Source organism: Ursus americanus, chromosome 18 (genome assembly GCF_024610735.1).
Source record: "Ursus americanus isolate L20-20 chromosome 18, mUrsAme1.1.p, whole genome shotgun sequence".
In the NCBI taxonomy this organism is placed as follows: Eukaryota; Metazoa; Chordata; class Mammalia; order Carnivora; family Ursidae; genus Ursus; species Ursus americanus.
The window spans coordinates 1,471,550-1,491,510 of NC_142144.1; the positions used below are offsets into that span (position 1 = coordinate 1,471,550).

Consider the following 19,961-nt stretch of genomic DNA (forward strand, 5'->3'; position numbering starts at 1 on the left):
CCGTACAAACGAGCACACCCTGGGCGGCTTGGGAGGAGAACGTCCTTCTCTCCCAGTTCTGGGGGCCGACAGAACCAAGCTGTCTCGGGGCCTCCCTTCCTCTGGCCCATCCCAGTGCTGGGGCTCCAGGCACCCCTCCACCTCCTATCCGTCCTCAACAGCCCTGTCCCCTTCTCTGGACGGACTGGCCATTGGAGGCAGTGCCCCCAGCCCCAGGACGGTCTCACTTAATTACACCTGCAAAGACCTTTTTTTCCAAAGTGGGTCACATTTACACCAGCTGGGTGTCTTTTGGGGATCCCAGCTACACTCACTTCCCTGTGGTTACTTAGAATGGTTGCTACATGACTCGGGTCATGTAGTTTTGTGGCCTTACTGCCACGTGACATCATCTCACGAGCACTACCCAGGCGTCACAGAGAGGTTTGCACAGACACGACTGGGGGTGGGGCCGCGTGACATTCGTCCGTGGATGTGCCGCTGCTCCTTGACCAGGCCCTCGCTGGTGGACACTCTGCTGCTCCCTTGTTCCCCTCTTGTCCCACGGAAGCAGAGCCCCTGGGCTCCCCGGGGGAGGGAGCTGCTGGTTTCCTGCGGCTCTTGAACAAAGCGGCCACACAAATGTTCCTGAGTCGGTGAGAAAGCATCTGTCAGCGGGGACCCTGCCTGTCTAGAATGCAGGGACAGCATGGAGCTTGGGAGGCTGCAGGCCCGTGCCCTTGTCGCCCCCAGAGCAGGGGACAAGCCAGGAAGCAGGCCCAGGCTCAGCTCAGCTACTCACAAGCCCTTCCCTGGGTCTCTCTCCTCCTCAGACGGAAGGCTGGAGAATAAAGCACGGCCAGGGAAGCCCTTGGCACGGGCCTAGAACACATCACACGCTCTGCAAGGGACAGCTGTCACCGGGAAACGTGCCCCTGCACCTTCCGTCCCATGCCCTGGCCTGACCCCTACTGCCCGGCCCGGAGGTCGGGGCAGATGCAGGGCCCACCTCGGCACAGACCTTGTGTGTGGGGCCCATGAGCTAGTTTGCCTGCTTCTCTGGCCCAGGTGGTCCATCTGGCAGCAAGACCAGAGGGGGCCTGGGTGTCTCTGAGGCCACCAGACTGAGGGACTGGGCCGGCCTGCTAGCTGGGGACCTGAAGTGGCTGGAATGGAGGAATCCCCAGGGCCCTGGGCCCTGCAGGAGGGGCCTCCAACCTGAGTACCCACCTCCCCTTCCCTGCCCTTCCTCACTCCCCCAGCCTTGGCCCTCGAGTGCTAGGTGCCCACCACCTGGGTGCACCTGCCACATCTGGGGTGTGGTCATAGAGCCAGGAGGAAGCCTGGTCCCGTGGGACCCCCTCGCCCCTGCGGGAGCCCCCCACACACACTTGCACCGGCCTCTGTGGAAGCCAGGCTCCCTGAAGGCCCCACCTACTGCCAGGTGTCAAGGAAGAAGGACCCCAGTTTCTGCCCTTCCTCTGCTCTCACACGCGGTCACCCCCACCTACACCTTGGGCGGCCAGGCAGGCTGGAGGGGCGTGTTCCAGCGGCACGGGGTAGGTGGGGAGAACAGAGGGGTGCTCAGGGGGCCCGTGGCCACTACACAGTGAGGATGGGGGCCCAGGGAAGGCAGCGGGCAGGATGCCATGGGAGGTTCGCCTGGCACAAGGAAGCAGGGTGGGAAGCTATGGGGGGCATAGGACTTGGGGCCGAGCAAGGAGGCAGCCAGCTCTCCGGGGCACGGTGGACCAAGCACCGAGCGCCCCTTCTCTGTGCCGGGAAGACCTGGCCCGGACTTGCCACAGGTCGCCAGGACAGCAGCCAAGAGGAGCTGCCTGCCTCAGTGTGGTCCCCCTGCAATGTCTGGCCGTCTGTCCAGCTGCAGAGAGGAAGCCCAAGGAAAGCAGGAGAGGGGGACCACACCTCCTGCCGGCCCCCACCTGACCCTCACCCTCGCCCACATGGGGTCTGTTCCCTGAGCCTCTGCCCAGTGGTTCCCAGCCCAGGCAGCTACGGTTGCCATGGAAACCCTGCATCCTCAGGGCCTCTTCTCCCACGGGTTCTGCCGGAAGCTCAGCCAGGCTGCCTCCTCTCCAGCCCTCTGTGGCCTCAGGGTGGGGTTCTTTTCATAGCTTGATTCTTCCCCGTTGCCCTGGGAAAGGACAGTGGGTCCTTTTCCTAATTTCCAAATCATGCAGCCGAACCTGTGGGAGAGGGAGGGGTGCGGAGAAGCCGGGCCCCCGGGGTCCTGTGCATGGTTTTCAGGTTCCCCTTGGTGTGGGGCCCCTGCATCTGTGGCCCTACTCCATCCAGGGGCAATGATTGAAGCACACGGTGGGGGGCGGGGGGCAGCCCCTTAGCATAGCACAGCAGACATCCACTAGAGGCCCTAGGGACTCCCCAGTCCCAAAGCATCTGGAATCCTACCACTGTGGTCCTCCAAACTGCAAACCCCCCGAGATGGGAACATGGACATTTCCTGAAAGAATGTCTGTCCCGGAGCAAGCGAGAAGGGAAGCAGAAGGAAGGAAGGAGAGACAGGTCCTCGGCCTCCCTCCGCAGACACACAACCCCAGGCTCCCAGGGTCCCTCCTTCTCCCTGCAGGACTGGTCAGAGCTCAGAGCCAGGCCGATTGGGAAATTAGGGAGAGGACCCACTGGGGACAAACCAACCACACACATCTACTTTTGATCCCCTTAGAAGCCCCAGTGAGATGACAGTAATGAGTTTCTTTGTTAAGTTATAAGCTCGTAAAAACCCAGAAGACAGGGGCGCCTGGGTGGCACAGCGGTTAAGCGTCTGCCTTCGGCTCAGGGCGTGATCCCGGCGTTATGGGATCGAGCCCCACATCAGGCTCTTCTGCTGTGAGCCTGCTTCTTCCTCTCCCACTCCCCTTGCTTGTGTTCCCTCTCTCGCTGGCTGTCTCTATCTCTGTTGAATAAATAAATAAAATCTTAAAAAAAAAAAAAAAAACCCAGAAGACAGGAGAGGGGAGGGAAGCAGCTGGGGGCTGGGCCTCAGGTGTCATGGAGAAGGGGGGGCTGGATTCCGGAGGTGACCGCCCACAGCTGGAGGTCTGGACCGAGGGCTCCCACCCTGCGGAGGCAGAGAGCCAGGGAGTGGGGGTGCTTACAGAGCCCCCTCCTTCCACCTCCACCCCCAAGCAGGAGAATGGAGGGGTCTTCTCAGGGTCTGGCCGGCCCCAAAGTTTTCGAGTGCACAGCCCGCCCGTCCCTCAGAGTGACCGGTTTGATCTTGGCCCCACCTGTTGCAGGTCGTGTTCTCTGGACCCGGAGGCCAAGGCCGAGCTGGGGGGCAGGACGCACATCAGGGGTCCGCACCTGTCGGATGGCAGGGAAGACTGCCGCGTGGCCAGGCCTGCAGGGCCCTGGTGGAGGGAGACCTCGATCCCATCCCTCTGTCCCCAGGCCCAGCTGTCCTTCCTACTGGGGACGCAGCCCCATGAGGAGATCCTGGGCGAGGCGCCCTGCCCTCGCGGGGTCTGGCCCCACAGACTCTTCGGCTGTGCTCTCCCTTGCGGTGGCAGAGTGTCCACAGCGGGGACCCCCCACCCGCTCTGACGAAGTGGGGCCAGTGTCACGGGGACCCCACACTGAAGGGTCAGACGATCCTGTAACGCCAGGGCGTGGTGCTGGCTGAGGCCCCCGACCTGTGGGCAGGCCCCACTGCCCTTCCAGAACAAGGAAGCTGAGGAGAGGGGCCCAGAGCAAGGGGACCCTGGAGGCCCTGGTGTCCAAGCTCAGGGGCTCGGTGCCACCCCAGGTGTGGGCAGCCTGGGCATTTGGAGGTGGGGGAGGCTGGACCGACCTCGGTCCCTAAGAGCTCATAGCACTGGGCCCACACTGGCCTCCCTCTGCCAACGTGGCCACGGCCCATCAGGCCAGCACTGAGGCAGCCGGTGACCCCAGCTGTCAGGGAGGGGCCGTGTCTTAGTGGCTTCGTGTTGCTTCTCGGCGGGTGCTCTCTGGTGGGCAGGAAATTGAGGGAGAGGGAGACTTTCGCACGTTGTACCCACGGCATGGGCCTCCGCCCAGATTTCCTTTCCTGCACGGTTCACTCCTTTCCTTTTTAGGTTCATGTCCCCACCCAAGGCCACCCATTACTGCCCTTCCGGCCGACTCTGTTCCACACAAACGGGGACCAGGTGCAAAGCTCTCCACCGGGAAACCATCCTGTCTGAACGGCCTTTGGCCCTGTCCCCTCCCAGAAGGAGAGTGACATGCCGCCAGTACCAGCTTCTGCCTGACACCCAGCGGCCCACCCAGCGACCAAGCTCGGCACACCTTCCCCCTTCGGTTGCCTGGCCGTGCCAGCTCCCCTCTGCAGCCAGGGGCCAGGCTGCGGGCTGTGCGTCGCGGCAGGGGGGCCCTGGGGCCCAGGCCCAAGCACGAGCCTGCCTGAGCCTCTTCTGTCTCACGTGGGCCGCGTGGGGCCACTGGGCCTCGTGCCTGGGTGGCCTGGCCAGACTCAGCTCGCGATGGCCGTGCTCAGCGTCAGGCCCGGCACTGGGCTCGGGGCCAGCTGCACACGAGGACTTCTATTTCAGAAGAATCTTTGTCAGCTCGGCCGTGTGACAAAACTCGGCCTCCTCAGGCCAGGTAGGCGTCCCCTGTTCTCCGACATCAACGGACGAAGTCAGCCTGTGCGTGTGCCCATGCTGGTACCCACCGCCCAGCTCTGGGGGCCAGATATCTCTGGCCCAGCCAGAGTGCACAACTTGGTCGGGACGGCGGGGACGTACCCCGGCTGACCCTCGGGCCCCGGGATGCAGCTGCCTCCAGCACGGTCTTGCTTAGAGGCCCAGCTCTGGGCCAAGGCAGCCTTGCCAAGTGCCTGGATTTTTTAGGACAGTGCCCAGCAACTCCCCAGGGCCAAGGGGCTGCTGTCCTCATTCTCCTCCCGGGGGGCAGGTGTACCCCTGAGTATCTAAGAGACCAGGCTTCTCTGAGTTTCTCTGCCCCCAAACCCAAATTTCCTAAACACCAAGAGGAATCTTTTGGCAAGAGACTTTTACTAGAGTTTTTTGGGAGGAAATGACCTAGCTTCTGGGGGTAGGGGGTGGTAGGGACAGCAAGGGTCGGGGGACCACCATGGGGGGCTGGCTCCCTGGCCATGGCAGACAGAAGGCACCACGTCAGCTGCACGGGGGTGGGGGGGGGCCTGGTTTCCATCTGGCAGGCTGCCTGCCCCCGGGACTCCCAGGCTCCCCAGGCCCCTGCAGGTGCGAGCTGGGAGCCGGGCAGGGGTGTGGGCAGCACAGCCTTTGCCACGCTGACCCGCACCTGCAGCTGAAAACCTCATGTAAGGACCGTGGGTGCGGGCACAGATCTCAGCCAAACAACCAAACCCCAGGACCCACACCCAGGTCCAGGCACAGAACACACTGCCGGGTCCCCCGAGACTGTCCTGTCCCCCCGCTGCCAAGGTGAGCACCCTGGGGGCCTCCCTGAGCCACACCAACTCCAAGGAGGCAGGAGACTCTCGGGTTTTGAGTTTGGTAACTGACTTCCCGGCGGCTCTGCAGCCTGCCTCCTCCCGCTATCCCCTGCTGGGCACCTCCCCACTGTCTCGAAGCCGGGAAGGGTCTCAGGCGTCCTCCTGACTCTGTGCTTCTGAAGGGCCAGGTGGCCCTGTCTGCCCCCAGGCCCCCTGGCTCCTAGCTGCCAGATGGCACTGCCAGAGCCCTGGGTGGCTGCTGGAGGTCCCTGGGGGACAGAAAGGGGAAGAGAGCAGGGGTGGAGGGCTGACGGGGAGCGGCTCTGGACTGCACTGGAGATCCCCCCTCCCTGCCAGTGCGTACCTGCCTCCTGCCCTGCCCCCACCGCCATGGGGCCCCGTGGGGTCGAGCACCCCAGGTGTGTGTCCCTTGCCCAAGTGGGCTGGATGTGCAGGTGACGCCCCGCGCCCCGCCCACCCCCAGGTTCCCGGAAGGCAGCCTGGAGGAGGAGCCTACGTGGATGGACGCCTGGGTTTCTCTGGCAACATCAGGGCGGGTCTCCCAGGCTCCTGCCCGGACCTCCGTGCACCTGGAGGTGTGGGTGTCCCGGGCCTTGGAGCCACAGCCGCTGCCTGGCACCCTCCCCACAGACAGAGAGGCCTGGGGCCTGCCAGCCGGTGAGTACCCTGGGGGGCCCTACGTGAGCCCCGCCTGGCCTGCCCTGGGCCCTTGGGGGAAGGGAATGTGGAGGCACAGACAGACTGGGAACCGATAGCCTTTACTCCTCCACGGACGTGGCTGAGGACAGGGTAGCCGTCCTTCTCTGTCCTGCCTTCCTGAGGAGGGGTCTTCCCGTCTGGGGGCTCCCTCTGAGGACTTGGGGGCTCCTCGGGGGCAAAGCCAGGCTGCCCCTGGGGCCGCGCTGCGTCCGGGCTCCGGTGCTGCTGAAAGGCCAGCACCAGACTCTTCCCTGGTGAACTGTCCCTGTTTCCCCATGTGTACGGGGAGGGGTAAATACTCTCCCAGCCCCCGGATGGGCTGGTGGCTGGTCCTGCATTGGGCTGCACCTGGCAAGGCCGTCATCGGACAGCAAGGCCGGCTCAGCAGGATGCTGTCTAGCTAACTCCCTGGGCAAAGGGCCCCTGAGGCCCTCCGTCCTGCTGGAAGGCTCCCATCGTGGAGTGAGTTACAGGTTGAGGCAGTGGTAGAGGGAGGCCCATGGCCCCCAGGTGACTGTTCTGAGCCGTTTGAAGGTGGTTTTGTCCCTGGGGGTGTCTGTGTCCACAGGCTCCTTTCTCAGAGTCCCCCATCTGCTCTGCTTGCTCCCGGTTTGGAGGAGGGGGTGCCGAGGGCAGGTCTCTGCTCTGTGCTGTGTGACTGTGGGCAAGGTGACAACACCTTCCTCGCGGGCTTGGGGAGGAGCTCCGGGTCTCCTGGGAAACGCCTTGGGTGCAGGGCCTGGCCCCTGGCAGGGCACCCCAAGCTGTGGCCATCTCAGGGGCCGTCGGTCTCCACAAGTGACCCAGCAAGCCTGAGGATGGGCGTGTGGGGCGGGGTAGGAGTCAGGGAGCGGGCGGGGCCTGCGAACGGGCAGAGCTCCCTGCTGACCTCTCTGTGGGCGTGGCCGTGAGCCCCTCTTAGCAAAAGTGGATCCGTGGCTCCAGGTCCCCTGGGCAGGGGTTTCATGGACGGCGGTGCCATGGGTCTCGGTCGTATAGCCGAGGAGTTTGCTGGAGCCGAGAGACCGTGGGGGTGCGGGCAGCCTTCATTCCATTTCTTTCGCGCGTGGCCCCCTCTGCCCTCAGAGCCTGCTGCTCGAGGCGGGTCCGCGGTGTTTATCTCTGCCGCACCTCGCCCACCAGTGCTGCCATCTGGCGTCCCTGATGGCACCGTCCTCCCAACGGCCAACTGTCTTCCCAAATCGCTGGCCCCGTGTCACCTTGTCCCTGCCCCCGCATCTGCCACCCTGGGCGCCCGACCGGCTGCGAGGAGTCCATTAGCCTCTGGGGAACGGCTGGTGGAGACACTGTGGCTGTTGGGGAGGAGTGGGGAGTAGAGGCTGGGGGACACTCCCTCACAAGGCCTGCTGCAGCCCAGTGCAGCCCACCCTGCTTGCCCCGCTCTGCAGACCCTGGGCGGTGTGCACACGTGTGCACGCGTGTTGTGTGTCTGTGTCCACATGTACCAGAGGGGACATATGTGCTTTTGTGCGGCAGGGCCAAGTATGACAGACACTCTTGTCACCTGCATATCATTTCTCCAGAAACGACCCGAGCCTGGCTCGGCCTCCCAAGTGCTTCCTCTTGGACCTCCAAGGCCCTGCACCCCGCCCTCTGCGGGCCCTGCGCTCAGCAGCTTGCGGGCAGGGCGAGCTGCGGCTGGAGGCTCTAGTCTGGGAACAGGGCCAGCGGGGTGCGACTGTGGGGACCACCGAACACCCAGGCCTGGGTCCGAGCTGGTGGCTGTAGGCTGCCACAACCACGCCCAGGCCCATGCCAACCTCGGTGCTTGGCAAGCTCTCTGTGATCTCAAACCCTGGGGCCCAGGGCCTGTGGGTGTGGCGGGCCTTTCTCCACGGTCCACTGACTTTGTCCCCAAGCCTGCTGGGTCTGCTTGGGGCTTGCTGCCCTGGGGACGAGCCAGTGAGAAGCTGCAGCCAGCTCCCGGAGGAAGGCCCCCTGCCCCGCTCAGCCCGCCCCACCTCTCCAGCCAGCCCAGGCTGCGGGAGCAGCCCAGCAGTGCCTGGACTGGAACAGTGGTGTGGACTGCACCGTGCAATGGGCTGTGGGCGCTGTAGGTGGGCCACCCCCACTCCGGGGCAAGCGCGGAAGCCCTGGTGAGTTGCCAGTGTCGGACTGCACTGTGCCGAGGCCTCACGGAACAGGGCGGTGGCAGGGACCTGGGCTGGCCGTCTAGGCTCCAGGGTGGGCTGGGGGAGGGCAGAGGCGCACTGGCTTTCTTTCCGCAGGCTGCTCCCCCCAAGGTGAGCACTCTGTGTTCCCTGTGTCTCTGACCCTCAAAAGAAAAAACCTTACCCGGTGGGGGCCAGTGCTCTGCCCACCTCCCTGATGAGCGAGCCACTGGCCTGAGGTCAGCAACGGGCCCCTGGGACGTTGAGGGGCCAGGTTGGGGGACATGCGGAGGCTTCTTTGCTCTCCACAGTAAGCCTGAGGCCAGGAAGCCCACCCTTGTGACCCTCCCGACCCCGTCGCTTCTGACCCTGCTGGGACCCTGGGCCATAGGACCGCTGAAGGGGAGATGAAATCACACAGGGCCCTGCCATGCCGGAGGCTCTTGCAGGGTGACCCCCACCCCCCGGCCCCAGTCCCCCGTGGCGGGGGCAGAGGAGAGGGCACCAGGACACAGCGGGGTGGCATTGGTAGGTCGTGAGCCAGGGAGGTGGTCAGGAAGGGTGTGCATACCGCAGCCGGGGGGAGCCTCCAATTGGGCCTACCTCTCTGCTCAGAGTTAGCAGGGATGCGGGGGCCTGACTCGCATGGGGGTGCCCCCACCCCAGGCTGTTGCCGCTGGCACCCACCCTGCTGCTTGTGGCCCCAGCGGTGGCCCAGCTCCCAGAGCTGTGGTTGGCCCAGCAGGTGCCAGAGAGCCAGGGCTGGGCGTGCCGCTGCCGGCGTGTCCACTGAGGATCCTGTGCAGGAAGAGGCCTCAGGGGGCTAGCACGTCCCCAACTGGGAGCTGGTCTGGAAGGGGGCTGGTATAGCAGGCCTGCGGGGCGCGGCCGGCGGAGCGGAAGGAGAGGGAGGGGGCTCTGGGCTTGTCAGGGCTCATGGGGCCGCCGCGATGCTGGCTTCTTTACACGGACACACACTCCCATTTGGTGATTTTGCTTTTATCGACTGTGGAGTGTGGCCGCCGGCTGCTCGGCCGTGTTATGACGCAGCTCCTTCCCGTAGAGCGCGACAGCTTCGGACCCACCGTTCTCTGGCTCATGGGAGCCCGGGGCCACCTGCCGACCTCCAGGACGGATGTGGGCACTTGGCTCTGGCCACCACGGCTCAGGATGACCCTCTCCCTCTGCCCTTGAGAAAGTCAGCTGGACGCTGGGGAGAATGCCCCCCAGGACCTCAGCTGATGGGGGCCCCGGGCCTGGTGGGGGTGCAGCCCTTCGGTGGAGGCCCTGGGGCCGCAGTGACCATGGGGTCCTTCAGTAGAGGCTTGGGGGGGGTTCTGCTCCAGCATGGGGAGACTCTCTGTGAACGGAGGCTGTCTCTGGGGGTCTCCTTGGTTGTCCAGACTCTAAGGGCACTGTGGGGGACACCGTGGTCACCCCCCCGGTGATGTCCCCTGAACTTGCGAGCTCCCGTGTCACAGAAGCCGCCTGCAGGCCCCTGTGTATCCCCAGCACGTTGCAGGAACACACGTGTGCCCCGCAGCTCTCCCGGAAAGGCCTGCTTTCCCAAACCCCTGGGAACGATCTTGACGTTGCAAACATGGTAAAGAAACACAGGGATGGGACCCACTGCATTTTGGCCTCACCAGGCGACGTCCCCACTGGAGTAGGCAAGCCGGGGCAGGGCGGGACTCCTGGCCAGGCCGATGGGGCAGAGCTGGACAGTGGCCTCGGTGCCACCGGCAGGGGGACCGAGCTGCAGACTGTGTCATCAGTCTAGGCTACCAGGTGTGGTCGAGGGCCCTGGGGCCAACGGCTGGATTTGGGGTCCTGCTGGCTCTGTGGTCTGAGGCACACGAATTTTCCCCTCGTCTCAACTTCAGGACAGGCCAGTTGTTGGGGTAGAAGGGGCAACATCTCACATTCCAGGCAGGGTCTGTCCCTGGGGTGACTCCTCTCTCTTGCTGGTGGCTGAACGTGGGGCTGTGTCCACTGTGACCAGGGCCCCGTGTCCTGTCCTGGTAGCAGCCATCTCCAGGCATCCCTGGTTCCCCAGGACAGGCTCTTAGAATAAGCCTCAAGGAGGCTCCCATCCTGCCTGGGTCAGGAGGTCTTCTGCTGCAGAACCCCTTTCTCCAGGGCACCCTGAAAACAAAGTGTTCATAGCCAGCTCAGCCCTCGCACTGCTCGTGAATGTGGGCTGCCCTGCTTGGCGCCCTCCTGCTGGAGTGAACTCACCAGAAGCTCACAATACCCAGAGGCAGGGGCAGGGTGGGGTCTCTGGTCACCCAAGGTTACTCAGCTGGCTAGGGGGCGGAGCGGGGATTTGAACTAGCTCTCCTCCTCGGGGGACCATGCCAAGCTCAGAGCCAGCTGACCGCAGACTCCGCATCCTCCCTTCCACACTGCCCTGCCAGGGTCGGCGAGAAGGCGACAGGACGCCCACTGCAGGTGGACCAGGCTGGGGTGCGCCCCTGGGAGGGCAGGGCCAAGAAGCAGGCCTGGGGTTCCTGGGGCTCAGGAGCCTTCAGCTAGTGTGTCCGTGGGCCCAAGGGTGCCCTGAGCCTGGGACAGGGAGAGATGAGAAGCCAGGGCCCCCTTCCCCTGACCAACCCCGAGGGGCTGAAGGCCGCGGCCCCGGGTGGTGGTTCCCCGTGGTCGTGAGGCTGGACCACTGAACCTCTCGTCCTGCTGCTGGGGCCGTGGCCTGGGCTGGCTCCTCTCTCCCGCACCAGGGCCCCCAGGCTGACCCTGCCCGGGACTGAAGCTTGAGCCTGGGGTCAAGCCCCACCTCGGCCCCCAGCGCTGCATTGTGCCCCCTCTCTGGCTGAGCCCGCCCCCCGCCCTGGCCAGTCCACTCACCACATACACAGCTACCAGCTCCAGGGCCCTGGGAAGACGAGGATGGGCCTGCCCGTGGCCCCAGCAGGAGTCGAAGGCCTCGGCTCCGTCTCTGAGTGACTTGGGGCTATTATGCTGTCATAGGCCGCCCAGAATTCTCTCCCACCCTGCTGAAGCGCAGCTTGTTAGGACGGCCCCTCAGACCATTGCCAGCCCGGGACCCAGCAGCCCCCTATGCCCACCCAGTTTCCATGACTCTCCTGAGGGTGTCCATCGTGGGCCAGGGGACTGGGGTACATCCCGAGCAGGGATGGACACTGGGCTGTAGGCCAGTGGGCTGCCCCGTGAAAGCACAATCTGACCCCAGGCAGGTGGTGACTGAGGGCTCACTGGGCTCTGCCCTCCACCCGGTCCTGTGGCCATGTCGACCTTGGTCGCGGGGATGCCGCCCGCCGGCCCAGGAGACATGATCCAGGCCCCCCCCCAAAGAGAGCCAGAGGCACAGCCCCCTCTCGCTCTGGCTCCTGGGGCCCTGGGCAGACCCGCCACCCGGAGGGCTCGAGCCAAGCCAGGTAGCGTTCATGCTGACACCGACGTCTGTGCCGGCCCACTGGACCAGCCGGGGCCCTGTGAGGGACAGCCACCTTCCCCAGGAGGGGGGCCAGGCCAGCGTGCGGAGGGAGGACTTGGGGGCCAGCGCACCCCTGCTGCTTGCCTTCTCCAGAGCCTCAGTCTCCCCGTCTGTAAACTGGGCTGGTGGTGGTGCCTGCCTCAAAGCTCAAGGTGGCAACCCAAGGGCAGGTCACGGCACTGCCATGCCTGGGGGCGTTGTACTGGCCCCCGCACCTGTCTCGGTTGTGGGCATTCCGAGACAGGAGAGTGAGGGAGCAGGAGGGGTTCTGGGGGGGGGCGCACAGTCTGAGATGTTCTTCTGCTCAGTGCAGCCGGGTCTCCACACCTGACTCACGGGTCTGCTTCTCTGTCCCCAGGGAATCTGGGCTCCGTCTTCCTACGGCTGACGATGATGCCATGGCTGCCCTGAGGTGGCCCAGGCCCTCCCAGCAGCCAGGTGACCTGTGGGGAGCACCCCACGTGGCCTGGTCCGACTACACCGAGCAGCCAGGCTCCCGGGGGAAGGCCCGCAGCCACCCCGCGCGGCCGGAAGGCGAAGAGGCCGAGGATGGGGACAGCTCGGTGTCATCAGGCCGCCTCTCTGGCTCCTCTGGTGGCCACGAGTCCTGCCCATCTCCCCCCGGGCCCTGGAAGGAGAGGCCCCCCCAGGTGCTGGGGCCCCGGCGGCGGCCCAGAGAGAGCAACCCGCGGCTGGAGCAGCTGCGGGACAAGATCCGGGCCCAGGCACAGTGGAAGGCCAGCTGCGCCTCCCTGGGCACCTCCACCCCGTCCAGCGCCTCGTGCCTCCACAGAGCCTCCAAGCCAGACCCCCGGAGGAAGGCCGGGAGGCTGACGAACGCCCCTCCAGCCCCGTGGGATGCGTTGAGACCCGGGCCCCCCAGCAGAGGTGCTGGGTTTGGAGGCTGTGGAGTCGCTGCCACATGGGAACCTTCTCCTGGAAGTTCTTCACAGACCCTGTCCGCACGACGCCCCTTTCACTCCTCTCCAGGCTTCGGTGCCCTGAGTGCGGCTCAGTGTGGAGTGCAAGACAAGGCAATCCCCGGCCAGGGGTGCGAGCCCTCCGGGGTCCCCCAGCACCCGGCCTCAGGTGAGGGGACGCACGGCTGGCCATCCTGGCAGCCCCCCCGGACCCTCAGGCGGCGGTCAGGCCAGATGGTTCTGGACCCTGCGGCTTCTCTCTTTCTTTGCGCGACTGGCTCTAGTATGATCCTCCTCGGATGACACTAGAGAGGGCCCCCCCCCCGAAAGGGCCAGGCACAGATGAGGACCCGGCCTGCCAGTCTCCAGAACATGACCTCCAAATCTCTGCTTCCCGCTCAGGGAAGGAATTCGGGCAGGCCCCGCAAGGCAGGCAGGGGCTCTCCTGCACAGAATGGGTGACGTCTTTCCTCCACGGTCACATACCAGCTGCAGGGGCTGGCTGAGCCCTCCCCGGGCCTGGGAGGTGCTGAGGGCTCGGTTGTGCGCAGGCAGACTGCTTGCAGGTGGGAAGGGGCCGGGGCCAAGGGAAGGTTTTGGCTCCCTCCTTCACTCAACAGATAGGAGGTGTGAAGTTGGAGAGGCAGACAGGAGCCATGCTTGGAGGCCAGAGGGTGGTAGTGTTTAAAGAGTCTGGATTGCACCACTGGACATGGGCCCTGGAAACTGCTTTGGAGGGCTTTAAGCAGGAAGCCCCAATGGGTCTGGGCTTGGGCAGGCTGGCTGTTTGCAGGATGGGAGTGGGGAGGAGGGTGTTCTCTAGTCTAGAAAGGCAGCCTCATTACAGCAAGGTTTTGGAGGCCCCAGAGTGGGGCAGGGGGACAGACTCGGGAGCAGCAGTCAGGCTGCCCTGGGATGCCCAAGGCTGCTGGGGTCTTCGGCACAGGGGAACAGTATGGGGCCCGGGGGCAACAGTGGCACCGGGCAGGCCAGGGTGGGGTGGAGGTTGGTCAATATAGGATTTGGGACCCCCTGGGCGCCAGCCGCAGGTGCCTCTCCGTGCGCGTGTCCCGTCCCAGCTGGATGTGTGCGCTGAGTGCAGATGCAGGCCGGGCCCAAGGGGCCTGCCGGTCAGAGCCGAGGGGGCAGCGTCCAGCTCTGGCCTGGCCGTGGGCTGCAGCAGCTCCCCGTGCCCCGGTGCCCAGGCAGGCTGTGACTCACGGCAATCACCCTGCCTTCTCCTCCTTCACCCACGGGGACCCGACGGCCTCAGCTCCCCAAGCACCCGCACCCCACAGAGGCCACTGGGGCTCCACAGCCAAGGTCAGGACTGGCCGCTGCTCCCTTGGGCACTCAGCAGCATCCAGTGTCATCGGTCACCATTCTCGACTGTCATGTCTCATCCTCCCCACGTTAGAACCCTCTGGAAGCAGGCGTGGGGCAAGGCCTAGGTTTTTTGTTTTTCTTTTTAAGTTATGGCAAGAGACACATTACGTAAGATTTACTGTCTTCACCACTATTAACTGCACAGTCCGGGGATGCCAGTCACACCGTGGTGCAGCCGTCCCCCCACCCGTTCCAGAACGTGGTCATCTTCCCAGACTGAGCTCCGTCCCATCACACATGGACCTGCCCCTTCCCCGGCCCCCGCCCCCCTCTCCCTGTCTGTGGCTCTGACACCTCTAGGGCCTCATGTCAGTGGATCCTACAGTGTTAGGGCTTTTCTGTGGGCTTGGGTGCCGGGGGCCCCTCCTGCCAGCAGGTTCTCGGCGATGAGGACGGAGGGACCAGCCTGAGCCTGGAGAGGCCTTTGGGCCAGGCTTTTCCCAAGTACCCCTGGCCCTGCTTACCCAGAACTGGCTGATTGGGTTCTTGGTGCCCCCCTAGACACAGCTGCACCCCAGCCATGGACAGAGACACTGGGCCTGAACAGCACAGGGAAATGTGGCCACACTGGCCCTCAGGAGGCCGGCCCCCTCCTGCTGGCCCCTCCTGCTGGCCACTGCGCTGCTGGCCACTGCGCTTGCCATGGGACTTGGACAACCTCCACCCCCTTGGGGTCTCCATGTCCCCTCCTGTCCAGCCAGCTGGACCCCACCATGCAAAACCCCTGTGGCCCTAGCTCTCATCCTCCCTCCCCCTGCTGAGTCCCTGTCCAGCCTGGCTGGCCGCCGCTCCGTGACAGCCCCTTCAGTAAACACAAGGGCTACAGGTCAGCCTGAGATGGGCAGGGGAGACCCCGCTGGGAGGCCGTTCCGTCCTCAGGGACTCATGGCCCCAGGCACTCTGGAATTTGTGACCAGTCGGGGCCCCGTGTGGGAGGGTGTAGAGGGCCCAGACCTGCAGGGGAAGCTCCCCCAGGGTGGCCCCATATAGACCCCTGAGAGGGACGAACAGTAAGGGTATCCCTCTGGCCCTGCGCTCGGCCGCCCACTCCGGCACAGGCCCAGGAGCAGGGAGGACAGACACGCTGCTCTGTAGGAATCCAGGTGCACGAGCGTGGCTGTCCCCGTGAATGTCACTGCTCACCTTCCCTTCTTCTCTCCTCTCCCTGAAGTTCCACGGGAGAAAGCCAAAAGGATGAAAAGTAGTCCTTGCAAAAGGGAGAAGACCCCCAGATCACCCTTCCCCAGAAGAGCCGCCAAAGACAAAGGTAAGGTCTGCCCATCTGGGGCTGTGACACGACCTGGGGGTAAAGGTCTGTGAGCCGGCTCCCCAGGTGGGCACATGGCTTTCTGGAGCACGGATTCTGGTGAGGGGATAGCTGGCTGCCAGCGGAGGCCAGGCTGCTGTGGCCCAGGGACCTGGGATCGGCAGGGGCTGGGCGGTGTGGGGGTCCGCCGTGCGCGGAGGAGGGGCAGTGCTGGCGTCACAGCTTGGGGAACCGCAGACCGTGGCCGTCACCACGGTGCCAAGGGGTCCCCGCCCAGGCAGGGGCCACCCGCTGTGACGGAGTGAAAGCCCACAGAAGCCCTGAGCGGTGGGCTGACCTTGCGATGCCCCCAGACGGCGAAAGTCTCTAAGTGCACAGCCGCTCGCTCCCCGTGGCTTCACACACATTTATATTCTGCACTCGCGTGCGCGGAGACGCACCGGTGATGGTGGGCAGCTTCGAGGTGCCCGGTGGACAGATGTGTTGACTCCCCGTCGGCGGCATCCCTGGGGAACCGCGCGCAGCGGCCTTCAGCAGCGGGGGGACGGTTTGGCGGAGGGAGTGCTTTCCCTGTCTGCCTGGTTTGGGATTTGGACTGCAGGCAGCAAGCCCAGAACACCTGCTTCACCGGAGCCCCTGGTGGCAGTCAAGGCCTTGCATTTTGTCCACAGTCTCCTGGCCCTATGGGGACTCGATAGTGTCACGCAGGGGTGCGTGTCAGCCAGCCACGTCCCAGGAGAGTCAGAGGAAGACATGGGGATGGTGGTGGGCCTGAGGTCCCGGAGGAATTCCTACTTTGGGCGTCTCTCCCCTCGGGCCTGGGCGGGGTGGCAGGGTGGCGGGGTCCAGCAGAGACCCAGCTGTCCGGCCGGGATAGGTTTGTGGCTGTGCCCTCACTGGATCCAGCAGTCCCCAGGAGGGCCCCGCACGGCGCGTGGGGAACAAGGGAGGCAGTGTTCCTCTGGGCGGTCAGTGTGGGCTGGCTGCACTCCCTGGACATCAGCTTGGCGACCCTCACGGCCCTCCTCCGGGGGGCCTGGTCCCATCCTGTAGATGGGGACGTTGAGGCTCACAGAGGCCCACGCGGGCGAGCCAGCCCCAGGTCTGTGCTGCTCACCCGAGAGAGCCCGGCACCGTGTGCTCTGTCCGTGCCCAGCACCCGTCTTTCTGCTCTGTGCCGTCAGACCCACCACCTCTGCTGGGGGCAGCGCCGGCTTGGACAGGATGCATGAGAGCCTCCGTCCTCCACGCTGGCTTCAGGGGCACCTGAGGGAGGCAGGCAGCCGCGGGCCGCTGGGGCAGACACCTCTATTGGGCCGGGTGGGAGGCTACAGGAGAGGAGGGAAAACCCCCCGTCGAACCCGACACTGAGGGATGCTGGGAGCCATGGAGAAGGTTCCAGAAGGCCCACTGAAAAAGAACAAGATATCACAGTTTTCTGCATCATTGTCTCCTCCTACCCCTCAGCTTTTTGGTTTGCTTTATTTTAATGGCTCGCTTGACAAATGACCTGCTTTCTGCCTGACACTGGGTCAGAGGGCGTGCCACGGGCTGCATCCATCATCGTAACCAGCGTGTCACCCTGACGGGCTTGACCATTAGTTTCTGTCAGTGACCAAGTCGCAGCTGGGCTAAGGACAGATGAGGTTGGGGTCAGAGGTCAGAGCCACAGGACTTGGGAATTGGATGAATTAGGAATTTGCTGTAGTTAACAAAAAATTAAATCGCAATAGTTATAAAATATTCATCCATCCGGGCCGATGGAAAATGAAGCCCAATATTTAATTTCAGATTATAGCACCTCACTTTGCATTTTTTATCATAGATTAGGTCGGCCCTGGAACTCTGACAGGGCACTTGGGGACCTCATCCATTTCCGCAGATTAAAAGTCCTCTCGTAAAAAAATTAATTGCCATTAAACTGCTCCGCGGAAGAAAAAATGTGCCCATCAGGACCCATTTATTGACCCGGACCCCTCTGGCGGGCTAATGGGGGATGAGCGGCCAGTGATGGAGGGGCCTGTGGGGAGGGGCCTGGAGGGGCCTGGCCAGCAGGCAGCCCCATCGCCCAGGGCGGGGGTCCCTGCGTGGTATCCCCAGGGAGGGAGCCCTGCTGGCAATTCTGTGCAGTTTAGCAGCGTCGGGGGGCCAGGGCGGAGGAGCCTTGTGGGGAACCCAACCCCACTGGTGCTTTTCAAGACCCTGATGTGGCCAGCTGGGCAGTGCCGGCCTCAGCCCTGGCCTTTGACTCTGCCTGGAGTCGGCAGAATCCTGACCCCTCCGAGCCCAACCCCTGCAGTGAGAGTGGCCACTTTCTTGCGGTCCCGTGGGGCGGTGCTCACAGATGGGGAAACCAAGTAAAGTCACTCCCCCCCAAGGCCCATAACTAGTCATGGGCACAGCCAGAGTTAGACGGTTAACCTCTTGAGTCCCAGCGGCCTGGCATGGGACGGTGTGGCCTCCGGGGCCCTCGTTGGAGGGGTGTGGCTTGTGGAGGGGTGACCTTGGGGACAGGTCTTGGAGGGATGTGGCTTTACAAAGGGCAAGACTAGGGACGCCTGGGTGACTCAGTGGTTAAGCATCTGCCTTCAGCCCGGGTCACGGTTCTGGGGTCCTGGAATCGGGACCCACATTGGACTCCCTCCTCAATGGGGAGCCTGCTTCTCCCGCTTCTGCTCCCCCTGCTTGTGCTCTCTCTTGCTCTCTCTCTGTCAAATAAATAAATAAAATCTAAACAAACAAATAAATGGAAAACAAAGGGCAAGACTGCTGGGTGGTGTAGCCTTGGGTCATGTCCCATAAGCCTCGGCTTCGGGGCATGGCCGTGGTCCTTCCTACAGGTGTGGCCTATGAAGGGTGTGGCTTTGTGTCGCCCCTTCCCCTTCCTGGGGCCCTGCTCCAGGGCTGTGACTATCTCCGGGTCTGGGAGGTGGGGGAGGGTCCCCTAGCATGCGCTAGAGAGGGCCCCCACCCTGTTGGCTGCCTGCCCCTGGGGGTCAGCTCTCTGCATGGTCTCTGCTGTAAGGCACCCTTGCTTGGCAAAAACACCCCCCTTTATGGGAGGCAGGACAGGTCTTGGCCTGGGAGGTCCAGTTTCCTGCCCAGGGCTGGCCCTGGGGGAGATGCAGTGTGTGCACGTGAATATGCCTGTGGGGGGGGAGGGGGTGCGTGCATGTGTGTGTGTCTGTGTGCATGTGTGTGTCTCTGCATGTGCGTGTGTGTGTCTGTGTGTGTGTGTGTGCGTGTCTGTGTCTCTGTGTGTATGTCTGTGTGTCTCCGCGTGTGTGTGTGTGCGTGTCTGTGTCTCTGTATGTGTGTGTGCGTCTCTGCGTGTGTGTGCATGTGTGTGTGTCTCTGCATATGCGTGTGTGTGTCTGTGTGTGTGTGTGCATGTCTGTGTCTGTGTATGTGTGTGTGTCTCTGCATATGCGTGTGTGTGTGTCTGTGTGTGTGTGTGTGCGTGTCTGTGTCACTGTGTGTATGTCTGTGTGTCTCTGCGTGTGTGTGTGTGTGCGTGTCTGTGTCTCTGTGTGTATGTGTGTGTGCGTCTCTGCGTGTGTGTGTATGTGTGTGTGTCTCTGCATATGCGTGTGTGTGTGTCTGTGTGTGTGTGTGCGTGTCTGTGTCTCTGTGTGTATGTCTGTGTGTCTCTGCGTGTGTGTGTGTGCGTGTCTGTGTCTCTGTGTGTATGTCTGTGTGTCTCTGCGTGTGTGTGTGTGTGCGTGTCTGTGTCTCTGTGTGTATGTGTGTGTGCGTCTCTGCGTGTGTGTGTGTATGTGTGTGTGTCTCTGCATGTGCGTGTGTGTGTATGTGTGCGTGTGCGTGTCTGTGTGTCTGTGTGTATGTGTGTATGTCTCTGCGTGTGTGTGCGTCTCTGTGTGTCTCTGTGTATGTGTGTATGTCTCTGCATGTGTGTGTGTGTGTGTGCGCGTGCGTGTCTGTGTCTCCGTGTGTATGTGTGTGTGTCTCTGCATGTGCGTGTGTGTCTGTGTGTATGTGTGCGTGTGCATGTCTGTGTGTCTGTGTGTATGTGTGTATGTCTCTGCGTGTGTGTGCGTCTCTGTGTGTCTCTGTGTATGTGTGTATGTCTCTGCATGTGTGTGTGTGTGTGTGCGCGTGCGTGTCTGTGTCTCCGTGTGTATGTGTGTGTGTCTCTGCATGTGCGTGTGTGTCTGTGTGTATGTGTGCGTGTGCATGTCTGTGTGTCTGTGTGTATGTGTGTATGTCTCTGCGTGTGTGTGCGTCTCTGTGTATGTGTGTATGTCTCTGCATGTGCGTGTGTGTGTGTGTATGTGTGTGTGTGTGTGTGCATGTCTGTGTGTCTGTGTGTGAGCTAAAGCTTGGCCACGGCTTCCGGCGTCTGCCAGCAACCTGGTCTGTAGTGACGGTGGGGCTGGTGTTGGCATTCGGTGAGCGTGATCTGGGATTGTGAAGTGGAGCTTTGATAAATGCTGTGTCTTATGTGACGACATTTGTTAACAAAGGCGCCTTTGTGGTTGGGAGGCAGTGGCGTTGGTGTCCGTGCTCCTGGGACCCCGCGTCCCGCGGCCTGGGCATCCTTGTGGAGGAAAAGTAAACACTTGGCTCTGCTCAGGGCCGAGGTCAGCTGTAGCGTTAGCCTCCC

At 63.3% G+C, this 19,961-nt stretch overlaps 1 protein-coding gene across 1 annotated transcript in view; it reads left to right on the forward strand.

The window, feature by feature from the left end:
* The first annotated feature begins 12,147 nt into the window (after positions 1–12,147).
* The window catches only part of CCDC187 (coiled-coil domain containing 187), a 37,265-nt gene continuing 29,451 nt past the window's right edge, over positions 12,148–19,961 (forward strand). Inside the window, exons 1-2 of the mRNA XM_087869667.1 lie at positions 12,148–12,853; positions 15,242–15,337. Of these exons, the coding sequence (XP_087725793.1) occupies positions 12,163–12,853; positions 15,242–15,337 (787 nt within the window). The 5' untranslated portion in view covers positions 12,148–12,162. The remainder of the gene's footprint in view (positions 12,854–15,241; positions 15,338–19,961) is intronic.